At 33.6% G+C, this 14347-nt stretch overlaps 2 protein-coding genes and 5 non-coding genes across 7 annotated transcripts; 5 read left to right on the forward strand and 2 right to left on the reverse strand.

Moving 5' to 3' along the window:
- Positions 1-3519: 3519 nt before the first annotated feature.
- F42E11.5 lies at positions 3520-3608 on the forward strand. The gene has a single exon (NR_072117.1). It is a non-coding gene; the product is annotated as an Unclassified non-coding RNA F42E11.5 (non-coding RNA).
- Positions 3609-6439: 2831 nt separating this feature from the next.
- F08B12.11 (uncharacterized protein) lies at positions 6440-6469 on the forward strand (the record flags this gene model as incomplete). The annotated part of the gene is made up of 1 exon (NM_001361820.1): positions 6440-6469. The coding sequence occupies one exon, from the start codon at positions 6440-6442 to the stop codon at positions 6467-6469; it is 30 nt and encodes a 9-aa protein (NP_001348802.2).
- prmn-1 (PRoMiNin (5-transmembrane domain glycoprotein) homolog) lies at positions 6470-14162 on the forward strand. Its single transcript, NM_077506.6, has 20 exons — positions 6470-6711; positions 8163-8236; positions 10171-10259; positions 10316-10432; positions 10529-10649; positions 10697-10844; positions 10901-10980; positions 11027-11170; positions 11231-11369; positions 11418-11577; positions 11704-11853; positions 11900-12035; positions 12078-12248; positions 12296-12466; positions 12516-12712; positions 12759-12924; positions 12976-13065; positions 13115-13224; positions 13338-13412; positions 13742-14162. Exons 1-20 carry the CDS (start codon positions 6501-6503, stop codon positions 13791-13793), a joined length of 2601 nt encoding a protein of 866 aa, NP_509907.1. The 5' UTR covers positions 6470-6500; the 3' UTR covers positions 13794-14162.
- F08B12.6 lies at positions 7115-7258 on the reverse strand. The gene has a single exon (NR_072118.1). It is a non-coding gene; the product is annotated as an Unclassified non-coding RNA F08B12.6 (non-coding RNA).
- Positions 7125-7265, forward strand: F08B12.7. The gene has a single exon (NR_072119.1). It is a non-coding gene; the product is annotated as an Unclassified non-coding RNA F08B12.7 (non-coding RNA).
- On the forward strand, positions 9956-10055 carry F08B12.8. The gene has a single exon (NR_072120.1). It is a non-coding gene; the product is annotated as an Unclassified non-coding RNA F08B12.8 (non-coding RNA).
- Positions 9956-10055, reverse strand: F08B12.9. Its single transcript, NR_072121.1, has one exon. It is a non-coding gene; the product is annotated as an Unclassified non-coding RNA F08B12.9 (non-coding RNA).
- Positions 14163-14347: the final 185 nt, after the last annotated feature.

The raw sequence follows: 14347 nt of genomic DNA on the forward strand, positions 1-14347 counted from the left end.
AAGCTCTGAGAACAAAATGAGCATACACCATTTTTTCGCGAGGGCTTCCGAAACTGACAGCTTAAGCGGTAATTATCGTGTAATGGCTTTCTTGAAAGGCGTTTCATTGCGTGTTTTGTTAGCCTCGGTCATGAATCTGACAGCGAATAGTAATCAAATTATAATACTAAAAATGAAATTTTCGGATCTAAGAATTGGTGGTAGAAACAATTTTACGTTGCTCAAAACATACAAATTTGAAGTAGTAGTGCGTGAAAAACGACGACTGATGTGAGTGAATAGAAAGACTTCAAAACGAGAAGTGAGCACAAATAAAAATTTAATGAAGGTCTTATTATGTAGCTAGAGGCAGGAAAAGGGGAGAGAATACTGAATACTCAGTTTTGGTTGAAGTAGTTTCTTTTTTCATCATAGATTGAGTGAGCAAAAATATATTTATTAAAAAGTATATGATTTGATTCTCATTCCAGACAAGTCTCGAGTTTTTGTAATGGAAAAGAAACAAAACTCTGAAAGTAAGTTTTGAAATTAAAATATGCAGAAGAAGCACAGTTGAATGGGCTGAAAACGAAATGAGTTGAACTAGAAGACATAAATGGGAAAAGGGATAGAAAGAAGAAGCATAAGATGACGAAGAAGAAGGAAAGGGGAAGAAAAAGAAATAAGAAGATTCTGGAATGAAGAATGGGAATAGCTTTCGATGTGCCGTCGCATTGCGGGGGTTGCTGAGATTTGATTTGCGAGTGCTTGGCTGCGATCAGACAGAATGTATTGAAGTAGCATCAAAAAACTGGAGGAGGTGGCAGGAGAGCAAAAGACAGGACACACGGCTGGTGTCAGTTGGCTGGCTCGCCGAATAGTACAATGTGTGGCGGCCTGGAGCTGGACATTAAAGACATCAGAGCTCGGGCAACGTTTTGATGGGATTTCAGTGCTCTCCTGGAATCGCGTTGTGTCTTCTACTCCTCTGATCATTTGTTTCGAGAAGAGCAACGCTAAGCTCCGTGGATCGTGTTGTAATACTCATTTTGATGTGCCCTTCAATTCGACGCAGTAACAGCAAAAATAAAACGTGGCGGACCTCTCTGCCCACCCACCCATATGTTGTATTAGCTTCCTGATCAAATGTGTCAATGGAAAACACAGATAGAAAAAGGCCGAACTTTTTATCTATGTCTATTAAATTTGAAAAAACTGGGAGGTGAAAATAAAAACTGTTGATATGTGAGAAGAATATTGAATCAATGAACAATTCATTTGAATTCATTAAAAACGTGTAAAAGTTTTACATGTAACAAAACTTGTATTAGTGATCTTTCGATTTCCCCACCGTTGCTATATTGACGGAATAAAATGTGGAATAGTTCCAGTGAGAAAATTCTTCGAATTAACTCATGACTTAAAAATGAAAATATCAATTTTTTTCTCTTTCCAAAATATAGTTTAAATTATTTTATTAACCGGCTTAATATGGCAATTAGCTAATATATTTCATTACTAATTTTGAGAGTCGACATAAAACTCAACGATATGGATGCAACCACTATGTTTTGTTACTTACCACATTTTCCCTATTAGACTTGCACTCAAAATGAGAAATTGAAAAATTTTAATTGCATACAATACTAATAGGGACAATACGATATACGCAAACATCACGGAATCGACTTTTTGAAAACGACTTTCACACAAGGTGAATATGGTGAAACCGAAACCTCAATGCTGCAAATGATTAGATTTTTTATGATGAACAGACTACTAAGATTTTCTAAAATTCTCAATATCAAGAAATTTCGAATTTATACTACTAGTAAAAACTAAAACGAATTGCAAATCTCGATTTTTGTTAGCTCTGGGGAGATGGGGAACTAGTGGCGAGGGGCAACGAATATGTATGACATGTGGAAGTATCTTATTGCCTTGTAAGAATCTAAGACACATGGAAGACGAGACACGTGTTTGGTTTGCTGGGGAGCTAAAAACAGATGCACGATGATTATTACGTAACCTGGAAATTGGAAAGAAATTGAAATTGTTGAATGAACAAAAAATGTTCTTATTGGTTGTATTGTGCTTAATCAAGTGGAACAGTTTTGAAAATAATCGTGTTTAAGAAACTGATAAAATTGTCACTTTTACATATGCGAATAACTGACTAATCAAAAATAAGTTCAAGACAATCATTTTTTTTAGGCGGCAAACAGTTTTAATTCTGCTTTTCAAGTGCATTAACTTTGAAGTTTTTACCAAATCAATATAAACTTTCTGTAATTTTTTGTTAAACCTGATATTTTTTGTTCACAGCTATAATATTATAGTAACTACATATTTTGTTCTAATTTTTTACGTCGAAAAAATTATATAAATTTTCCAACGTGTGAATGATTAAAAATTTAAAGTAGAAGAAACTATTCTTTCTCGAAAACTGCGTTGCGCCAGTTAGGAAAATATTTAAAATCTACATATGGTGCTAAAATGATGAAATACAATACATATTACAACATCTCGTAAGTTTTGTCGTAATTTAGATTATTTTTCTTAAATTTTTAAAACGTACAACAAAACGTGGCTACTCATCCGTTTTCACCTATCATCATTTGAAAAATTGACCAAAGAAAAATTGATTTTTCTATAAGAAAAATTGATTTTTCTATATTTTTCTATATTTCACTTATTTTTCCAGTTTTGTATTGAAATATTGTAGTGGTTCGAACCTATAGCTGGAAATTTCTTTTAAACACATAGAAGTTTTTTTGAAAATTTTGCAAATGTTTTAATATTTTTTGTAAAATATTGGAAAATCTGAATTTTTTAGTGCATATGATTTTTTTGTTATGTTGGATTATGATCAATATTTTTACAGAATCTCCCATGACGATACTTTACTCGTACCAATAACCATCAGGCATATAGATAAAATTAGACATCTGAGAAACACTATTTGAACTTTTCAATTTTTTCTGAACAATATAAGTTAATTACTGTATTTTCATGTATGCAATAAAAAATGTTACAAATATAAAAAAGAATATAAAGTAAACTGGAGATAAATTAGTTGGGATAAAATAATCACTTAGCCTCGATTGCAACGCGATTGCTAATAGTTTTTTTATATTAATTATGATGAAAAAAAAAACAATAATTACAACTAACAGCATTGTTTATCGGATTTGCTGATTTAAAACCAGGCACAGAAAATGTAATTCCTGGCTTGGACCACATGTGCCGTTCCTTTTCTTTTCTCAAACAAAAAGTTCCCCTTCTTCTGTTCTGTTCCAATCTTTGTTACTTCTTTCTTTTTCAGGTATTCAACGCGCAGAACTTGTTCCTTGCATTTTTTTCCATTTTTATGAAAACAAAAATTTAACAAAAAAAAAGTCAACAGATTGGAATTTAAATCGGTTTCACTTTTAAAGTAATTTCAATCAAGATACAGTTTGTTTGAAACAGTTTCTCTCGACTAGGAAGCACCTGACAGTCACTATTTTCCCACTTCAATTTCATCTTTAAACTTTCTTCTGATTCATCGTCAAAGTAACACTGCCAATGTGTTCGAAAGTGAGGCTAATCGCAGCAAAACTTGCTAATAGAAAATCTTTCGGAAAAGAAAAAGAAGACGTCTGGCATGGAAGTTGTCTCTACCAGAATCGGTCAATTTATTTCATTATTTCTTTCTATTAGCCATCATTTTAGATACACTCGTCAGGTCGCTTTGTGTGAAAAATGAACAGTCTTCAATGATAGTAATGTACTGTGTTACAAGTGCAGTTACTTTTCAGTTATTTTTTATAAGTTCCACCTCATTTTAAATTTATTCATCACATTTTCTTCTCAATTCCCATCGAAGTATGCGTTTAATGTTACTTTAAAAGGTGGGATGAATCGAACAGATGGTGCTTCAAATTCTTTTGTGGCTCGTATTGCACGTTCTGTGACTACACTAAGTTAATCAAATACAACTGTCATATTTTGTCTTCCAAAGCTGAATCAAATCTAGGACGGCAAATTTTAAAAATTTTCTTGTAAAAGCTTTGCACACAAAACCATCAAATCGCTCTTTTCAACGACGGCAGTTTTATAGATTTACTTTTTTGATTGTTTGTATCTGAACAATGTAAGTGCTCAAACATGCTAATTTTTTGAAGCCATTTTTGGGAACTTTTGTGATTTTCCAAAGCTTTGACTGAGAATATTCAATTGTCAAAATGGTTTTTGAAGGGTCTATTCTGATATCTAGTAATGGAATAATATAAAATATACGATTTTTTTAAATTTATGTCTTTATTTTTTATGTTTGAATAATGAATTTAAACATTAGTGTTCGAAAATGTGACCAATCTCCAAGATTGTTGGCTGCGGCAACTTTCAAAAACTTCGAATAAAGATTTTCAAATAACGTAAAGTTAATGTACTGTTTTATTATGATATTTGGTCATGTAAAACAAATATGAGTGTATTTAACTAAACTTCCCACTGGTGCTACTCCGAAGTTGAGATGGTTATTTAAAAAAACATCTATAAATTATAAATGTTTGAAATATGGTCCTCTCAAAATATTTTACATTGAACTTGTTGGTTTTGACTTCACACTGATTTTTTTTAAAAATTTTTACTTTTCCTGTCAGAGAGAATATATGTATTTAAATGATGTTTTTCTAACCAAAAGAACATGAAGAAAAACAGTTTTCTTATCATTTTTGCGACCAGAATGATCTAAATAACAAAAAAAAGAACTTAGTTATCACTTCCTTTGGCCTATATCACTACATCAAAGTGAATGGGTATCCTATTCTCAAAAGAGACACACATTTGTTACCGATTACGTCAAGCCATTTTCATCTATTTCCTCATTTACAAAACCGCAACAAGACACCATTATCCATGTGCGTACTTCAACACATTTTCTTGGAAAAAAGTATTCTTCTCATTTTTCGTCCTTTCTTACCTAATTACAATTTCCTTTCCTTGTTGCACAATTTTGTTTCTTAATTAGGTTTTTTGTTATATAGGTTGTAGTTCATTTGACCGTCAAATGTGTATTTTTATTTTTATTTTTAAAATACATTTGACAATACGGAAGTGGCCAAAATAATAAAATATATAGCAAATTTCATTTTCTTTTTAGTTAGGTAAAAGCATAGAACTAAGTTATGTCGTTTACTATATTGCTTACCAAAAATAAATATTTTTCGTATTCCTCACACAAAGATCTAGACGTATAAAAAATGAAATGATTATTGGAGCACTAGAAAATAAAACTCCGTATAACGCCTACGTTTTAAGCATTATATTTTGCAATATAGGAAAACTCATCCAATTTTATCCTTTTGAGTCGCAAAAAAAGTGTACGCCTTTATTTCTAACTTTAGGAGTTTTGAGAGATTTTTGATCTGGATTAAAAGAAGAAGTCAGATTTGGAAAAGAGAGGATAACTGATTTTTGACGATTTGAAATCCTAAAACAAACTGGAAAATTTTCAATGTTTTCAAAACTTTGATCTGTTATTGGGTCACATAATTTTAAAAAGCCTGTTCATTAAGCTGTTTCAACTGTTATCCTTCGGAGTTGCAGTTTAATTTTTTGAAATAATTTTATTAATTTTAATAAAGTTTATTGTAGCAGGTAATGTTTTTATAGATGCGTTCATTTAAAAGGTACTTGGTTCCGCAAAACTCTTTGTTTCTTTGTTTTTTTCTTCAATGATTAAGAATTTTATATTTTCATTTAAAAAAAGTCATGCATACTTCTGAAAATAGCTAGAAAATCAGATGTTACAGTTTTTCAACACTACATTTTACTTTCAAAAACAAATTCAAAAAATAAGTCTTTAAATAAGTCAAAACATCTGCTCCACGTCACAAATTAATAATTTACATTCTAATTTTGTTCCTGTGCATATTTTTAACGAAATTTATTATTGTAAATTAATACTCTGAATTTAATTAAATGAAGTAAAAAAAACCAGATTACTTAACGAAAACCATTCAATACACAGAACTAGGTATTTTCAAGTTGTATGTCCACCATAAAAAGACAATACTTTTTTATCTCTTTCGTTCGTCAATTTTGTTAACAAGTTGCGGCGAGCCTCGTCTTCCGTTTTTTTTTCCCAGCCTATTTTTGTGTCCTGCACATCTCTCTTTTTCTCATTGGAGCAACAAGCCATCCCCGTCTCTCGCGCTCTTTTCCGCGCACTCCGTGTCCGCAAGGTCGGTCCACCCGCCCGCCTTCTATCCGCTCGTTTCCTCCTCCTACACCCTCTCCCGCTCTTCTCTTCTCATGGCCTGTGACTGTCTGCCTGTCTGACCATTCGACTGCCTGTTCTGTGATTCAGAAGCCGCTAGAAGAACGTGTGAGTGTGGCGAAAGTTTATTCCATTGCTTTTGCTGTTGCTACCTCATTGTTTCATATCAACACTACGCGACGCCCTTTTTACCCCCTGTGGATCATAATGCATATCATATTCTAGGACATTTATGACAACAGTTTGAACTTCTATCATGATTTCTTCACTAATATTCTACTTGACAATAATTGTCGGGTTCACGTGTGCCGACTTGGTTTTTTCACCTTATAAATCCGCGGAGCAATACAAATGTGGAAGTTTTATGGAAGATAGGAATGGTCGAAAGGCTGATGCCGTTCTTAGTTTTTACTACACTACAATCGATCAGTTCATCACATTTGTCTCATACCCTTTTCCACATCAAGGTAAGTCATTAAAAAATCATTTTAAAAATAAACTTAAAATGCCAGAGTTTTACTAGTCCAATAAAAACTGTCAAAAATTTAGTACATTTTTCATTCTCTGTTTTTTTTTGGCATTACCATCCGCATTAGTAATGCGAACCAAATCGAGAGGAAAATAGATGTAAAAGTGGATCATGAAGAAAAACCAGCCGGGATAATCCCGCGTTTTGTCCGGCCATGTTCCGCTTCAACTATTCTTAGTTTTTAATTTTATAGTTTGATACAAATGAAAACTACATCACAAGAAGTTTAAACATTCAAATCCCTAGGGTATATTTTAATGAAATTTAAAAACATTCATGAAACTTTTCCAACCCAATATTATTTTTTCGAATTGTTATGAAACTATATGTATGATGAGAAACCGACGATTTATGTACAAATGAGGTAATCCTTTTTCGTGTCTGCGTCGATTAGTATCTTCGCAAATCAACTCAGCAAACACTTGAGACGGACCCCCAAAGCGCCCTGGCGCTCTTTCTTCGAACACGCATATATTCCACCCAAACCACCACAACATTCCGTAAAATTTTGATTCACGCACTGAAGATATATCAGAGTTCATAATAACCGGAATATATTATTTTTTTATCAGAACTGTCACAAAAACTAGAACGTAAAATGAAACGGTATGAAAATCTGACCACCTGAAAAATATTCCAAATAAATTCGATTTCTCATTATTTTTTTCTCGAAAGACCCATTATTTCACTCGGCCTCTTGATCTAATACACCTATTCCGGTTTCCAACTGACATTGACACATTTTTGTGTATTGCATCGACACTCAACCTAACAATTGGTTGTAGAGAGAAAATTTCAAGTGCGATCGAATTTGTATGGCAATAGAAAAAACACAATGAAATTACATGACTAACGGTGTTAACTAGGCAATGGAAAAATATTTGAAGAATATTGAACTTTTTCTGCAAATTACATCATAATTGTAAAAATTGAGAACATCGGAAATATAATTCGACATAACGGTTTCATTCAATTAAACCTGACTACCAGTAATTGAGCTTTGCAAGTTCGAAAGTTTAAGGGTACTGCAGGTATTTGCAATGCGCAACAGTTTCTGTGCTTCGCGGTATGTTACAATACATTAAAACTTTGCTAGTACCCCTAGGAAAATATCGGTTATTAAAAAATCTCGTAGAGAAAAATTTAAAAACAGACAACACTGATAAAATGAATAATTTTTCCTCCCAAAAAACTAATCAGAATCTTAAAGTTTAAGCACTGAGTTTCGGCAGTTTCGCTTTTTAATTCCTAACTTTACTACTTAATATTAACTGTTGGCAAAAATTCGGTGTTTGAATATTAAAAAAATTTCGAACACATATGTATTTATGTTTAAATATGTACATGAACAAGCATTTATTTTATGTATCCTTAGCCATATTTTTCCAGAGCTTCTGAACGATCAAGCATTGACTGGAGATCTTGTTGAACTTCAATCTTCAGTTGAAAAGAAGTATTGGCAGGTGGGTCACAACATACTTTTGGTTGATTCTCATCGGAATTGAAGCGTCCATTGTCTTATTGCTTACATTCCGTGAGATGCTCTCTTACTCTTCTTTCTCGCGCGTACCTAAATCCTTCTGACCAACACAAGCTTAGCGTAAGTGACCCGTAGACTCTAACTGCTATTCTCAAAACTTGATTACGAACCGCGACCCCCCTTTCACCATCACTCGCGCCAAAGTATGTGTATGCATATGATAATAGGATTTGGAATGAACGAAAATGCGGAATTCCTTCTCTTAACTTGCCGAAAATGGAATTATGTTTAGTACATCCTGTGAAGAGAGGGGGGAGAACTTGATGAACTGGACACGTTGGTCATAAAAAGTTTGGGCGGAGTAGAAATTGAAGGGGAAAGCGGATTTATGAATATATCACTTTATTGGTGTCTTATGAACCGTTCACAAAGTACGAATCGGGTCTAGGAAAAGCAGGCTAAACGCAAAGAAAATTTGGTTTTATGGGGCCTAATAGATATTTATGGGAAGATTGTAACGTTTTCAAAAGTGGAATAATGCCACATCCAAGATTTTTGAAAAAAAAAACAAAAATTAATACAAACTGAATGCATGTTCCCTGAAGATTAACACAATGAATTTGTTTTAAAATTTTAAAATTTAATATTGAACGTTCACATTAAAATGTATTTTAGATATGAAAATGGCAAAAGATTATTTTGAACTGTTTTATTATTTGTCACACATTCCGATTGTTCAAAATACATTATTAGCTTTATTTTGTGCAATTTTAGGATGTAGTTTATTTGATCATTTAACCCAGACTTCATTCCGGAGACTAGCGCGCTAAACCAATGAATCATTCATTATATTCCATTGGCTCCTCATTCATCACTTCCAGTCGGATGAATCACCTCTTTCCGCCAACTTTTTTCGGCTCTTTCCATGTGAAAGATATAAGGAAACAGAAACTTTATAAAAACAAGTGGACTGTGGCTAGTGTCGCAAGTGCAAATAATGACGATGTTAAGCGACTCGGAACTGGAATGCGTGGTGTTGGTAGTTGTGGTCAGCGATTGCAGTGCGCGTGTATAGCTCTTTTCTTTCATCCATTCAATCGGCGACAAAGTATCAGATTACGCATGTTTCGCAAAACCTAAGATTCATGCGTGAGAGCCGCGCTAAGAAGGGAAATGATTGAGTTGTTCAAGTGCCATGAAAAGTATTAGGGACAAGTCAAAAATAAGGAAATTTGAATTTGATGTACGGAACTATAGCGCGCTGGTGCGTATGCTTCATCAAGTTTGCCAATTTTCATATCATCCTTTAATGGACAAGGTTTTCAGGCTTGGCTAAAGTGAATACAAGGGACATTAAACGAGTATATATATATTTCTCTGTGCAAATCGATTCTAACAATTTTGAATGAATTCTTTGAATATGGCCATTTGAACTTTCTATCAAAACTGGTAGTTGCGCATGACATAACATGACATTTTTATCTTTTTCCACAATCTCCCAATCTTACATCTGTTTCCTAATTTATGAACAATTAAGAAAAAAACGAGAGAGAACAGTTTGAAAAGATGATAGCTCTTTTTCTCCTTCTCTTTAATTTTCTTGGTTCTCTGTTTTTCAAACAGCTATTTTGAAAATTTCTATCAAGAGCAATAGCATTAATTTTTACAATCAAAGACCAAAATGGGTAAAGAAATCGGAAAAGAAAAATGTTTGCATTTTACACAATGTGCGATCTTCGGGTGAATTGATTTAGGTTTAGGGTAGCCGGCGAGCACGAAAAAGCGAAAAGCAAAGAAACTATATTGTTGACTACCTAAGAGCACTTTTTCAACAGTCCAAAAGTGGAATCTTCAAAAAAGATAAAATAAAAATGAAAATACTTCAATGCGGAGATTAAACCAGTTTATTTTTTTCAGTGGATCGAATTTCAAAAAGGATGGATTGTACTGAGCGTCGGACTTGTTGCGATAAGTGTGCTCTTTGTGGTTTTTTATTTCTTCTACAAGTAAGAAACAACTAGTGAACTTTTACAAGAAAATCAATATTTTTTTTCAATTCTAGGTGCTGCGTGTGTATTTGCTCTCGATCCTCTAAAAAACAGAATACTGATGCAAGATATGACGGATGCAAACGAAGCATGTGCAATCTGTTGTTATTTGTACTGGTCAGTGCGAATGCGTAAGTTTCTAACCATTTTTATTAATTTTGAAGAGCATAAGAAAAGTTAAACACTATTTCTTTGACGCGTATGTATTAATTTTGATTACTTTCTAGGTTTGTTGCTTTTACCCTGTTAATGACAAGCCAATATGCTCAAATTGGTTTGGATAAGCTTCCAAATCGGATGAATCAATGTGTCGACGATTTGCAGTCATACAAAAGAGACAGTGATATGGTAATTTTTGTTGTTTTTAAATGGTTACTTGAATTTTATAATTACAGAGAATACGAAAGTTGCTCATCGATGATTACCAGGTCCTCAATTCAACCATTACCAAACAACTATCCACTGCCGGATATAATGTAGTGGACCGCGTCAAAAAACTGACTGGCGCACATGTCATTGACGTTTTCATGAACATTAGCAAAGGTAAGGTCATATTTATAATTACGAAATGTAAAAAAAAACACATCGGTATTTTTTAGTGGCGCAAGAAATGCACGATGGGTTGGAGTCAGTTCATGGAAAGGTCAGATTTCTAAACGAAGAAGGTTCACGGTTTGAAGTACTTATTAAAACTCTTATTCTCAGTTTAATTGTAATATTTTTAGGCTGAGTTCTCACGATTACGAAATACGGCTAATGAAGAGCTAGTCAAGTGTCTTGAAAATGAGCTCGAGCCGGTTAGAAGCATGTGTGCAAAAGCAGAACGACTCCTTGAGAGTCTCGCTGTCACTCAATTCAAAATTGACCAAGTGAGTTGTACTAAAGACGGGGCGTTTTCTATAATTAAAAAAAACAACACTTATTTTCAGAAATTCCTGCCCGATGCAACTGAGACCGGGCTTTCCGAAATTGTCAATGCGAATATTACTCAAGTACTCGCTGCATCCAACAATCAATTTGAGCAATTAGAGAGCAGAATACAACACGAAATTGACAAAGAAACATATTGTAAGACAATAACACTAGAAATGTTATACATTCATATATATTTTTAAGCCGCTCAAAATATGTTGAAACAAATCGGAGATGATCTGTTTCTGGTAGCTGAAACAATTTCGACTCAATTGCGCAAAGTAACATTTGAAGCTTTGTATAGCACTGTTTCTTATGTATCGGACCCTAAAAAAACACCAACTCTCAAATACATGCAATACAGGTAGGTCTTATCAGAAAGGTCTACAAATTTGATATTTATGATCTCAGTTTGAAAACTTCCTTTTTTGTTTTGTTTTTGTGAAACCAATTATTTGGTATTATTAGAATAATATTGCCAAATTTACAGCTGGTATGCGTCTCTTGTTATCACAAGTTTGTTTATTCTCCTGGCTCTCATTTTCCTATTTGGAGTTCTTTATGGAATATGTGGTCGACGTCCAACTTATTACAACGATGATTGTTGTGTAAGAAGCACTGGCGGAAAGTTTTATTCTTTGTAAGTTTTATATTACAATTAAATTAATCATAGGTTTAAATTTCAGTGGAATTGGGGCTTTTCTTCTTATCTTTGTCTTCCTGGCAGTGGGAACTTCTGCATTGATGTTTGCTGTTGGAAACTTCTCAAACTTGGTGTGCCAGCCCATGAGAAATCCCTTGAGCCATCCGGAATCGTTATCGGTTGGTTCATCTTTGTTCTCCCAAGTATAAAGATTTTTGCAGCTTGCTGATAGATATATCAATCTTTGGAAAGCAAATCACACACCTGAAAATGATATCGAGGTTACTCTTCAGTCGAAATCGCCGGCAGAAATTATTAGAGCGTGTTCAAGAAACGAGACGCTGTACAACTTTTATGGATTTGACAAAAAGTATCATTTGAACAAACTACAGGTACTAACAAAACTTATACATAGATATGTTAAATATAAATTTTGCAGGATTTTGAAAAAGATGCATACAACCAACTGCAAATTTCCTTGCGAACAACTATGGAAAATATGCCGGAAATTCGTCCGCTTGATGCATTCATTTCAAGAAGCGAACTTCGAGATTTGGAGAAACTCGCCTCAGTGAATGTTTCAAAAGTTAGCCAACAAGGCCTGAATGCGGTTTGTAGATTGGAAACATAATTGAGCAATTTTTAACTTTGAGTTTCAGATAAAGCATGCAATGGATGAACTCGACTTAGCATCCAAAACGCGGGAATTCGAGGAATCTCTAGACGCAAATTCGGGTCGTCCTAAGGCAGTGACTCTTGTTCTTGAACAAATCAGAGAGTTAGAGATTCAATTTGCGAAACCATTAAGGAGCAGATTAGAGGCATTGTACTCTAACATTACTTCACTCGATGAAAAGTGAAAATTCTTTAAATGTTGAATTCCTATAAAATACTTATTCCAGACTTTCTCAGCTTCAAGTTCCTGTTTCTTCTCTTCTTGTAAAGCTTCAGCATGCTCAGGCTTTACTGGCTGAAAACATGAGAGAGCATTTCGGTCGTGCAGCTAAAGAAGAATTCCAACAAATGGTTAACAACATCGACCAGTACATAGTTCATGTCAAAAGCCAGGTAATAACGCAAAAGTGTTTCAAAAAATTCTATAATTGCTTGACTTTTCAGATGGAGAGCGAGGTCACGTCATGTCAACCGTTGACACAAATTGCCCGGCAAACAACTGCTGCTGTTTGTGCTTACACAATTGATCCATATGTAAAAATGACACAAAAATTGGGGAACTGTTTTCAATTTATAATTTCAGAACGGGACATGGATGTGTATGCTGATCTGCCTAGTTCTGTTGATACCAATTGTGATAATTTCAAACTCATTAATAGGTTTATACTCTAAGATGCACGCGTTCCCAAAATAGTAAGTTTCACAATTTTATTTAAAGAAAAGTGTCACAATAACTTTAGCTTAGCCATTTTTTCGAAAAATAACCCTTAACTTTGCAATTTTGAATATAATTTTATATATTTCAGCATTGTGGAACCACCATCTGAAACACATCACATGTCATCGTTCATTACCGATACATATGACACTAGGCCTAAGCCGTAAGTTAGCATATTAATATCAATTGGAATATTTTTTGAAACTACACATTTTGAAATGATCTTTCAAATACTCGGTATCAGAAATAAAACGAGTTCAGTTTGAAACACAAAAACCAACAATAAAGATCAAAAAGTTGATGTAGCAAATTACCAACAAATACTGTTTTAGAAAAATTTTGCATTATTACAAATGCGACAAAAATGTTTAATGTTTGCCAGAACCCAAAAAATATTAAATAATGAAAAAGTAACAGCCCTGCTATTGAAATCTGGATATGAAAAATGTTCTAAATATAAATTCAAATGTTTCAAAAAACTATTTTTTTCAGTGGATACGCAAACTACACCTACACAGATGATTATCAACGTAATTATCGATGAAGAGCCTCAGAAAATGTATTATCACAATTGCGCCTACTTAATTAAAAAATGCATGTATTTATGTCGACAATTCAGTTGAAATTTTCTTTCATTTCATTTGATCGCACCTAGAATCTACGAGTATCATTTTCCCATTATTCATTTCTCCCAGTCCCATGTTCTTTTTCTTAAAATCTACTCAAGTGAACCGCTCAATTCTACGCACACAGTTTTTCTATTCAGTGCCATTTTTGCATTTCCGTTTTTTCCTCAAATTCGATCTTCAGTTGTTTGACTTTTTTTCAGTTTCCGTAACTTTTACTGATAGAATTATCATTTATGTGATGATTCCCCAATTGCGGTTCGTATTTGAATAAAAACATTAAACCACCCTCCACGTTGGTTCAGTTCTTCCAAAAGCGGATTGAAGTTGATAAGAGTTAAGATAAGAACAAATGTTGCGTGCAAACAATTCGTGATTTATTGTTTTTATATTTAAAATAATGTATATAGTTGTCCACGTTTTGGTGTCTCTTTAAAAAAATCATAAAGAACTAGCACGCACCGTAAAACTC

Source organism: Caenorhabditis elegans, chromosome X, assembly GCF_000002985.6.
Source record: "Caenorhabditis elegans chromosome X".
Lineage (NCBI taxonomy): Eukaryota > Metazoa > Nematoda > Chromadorea > Rhabditida > Rhabditidae > Caenorhabditis > Caenorhabditis elegans.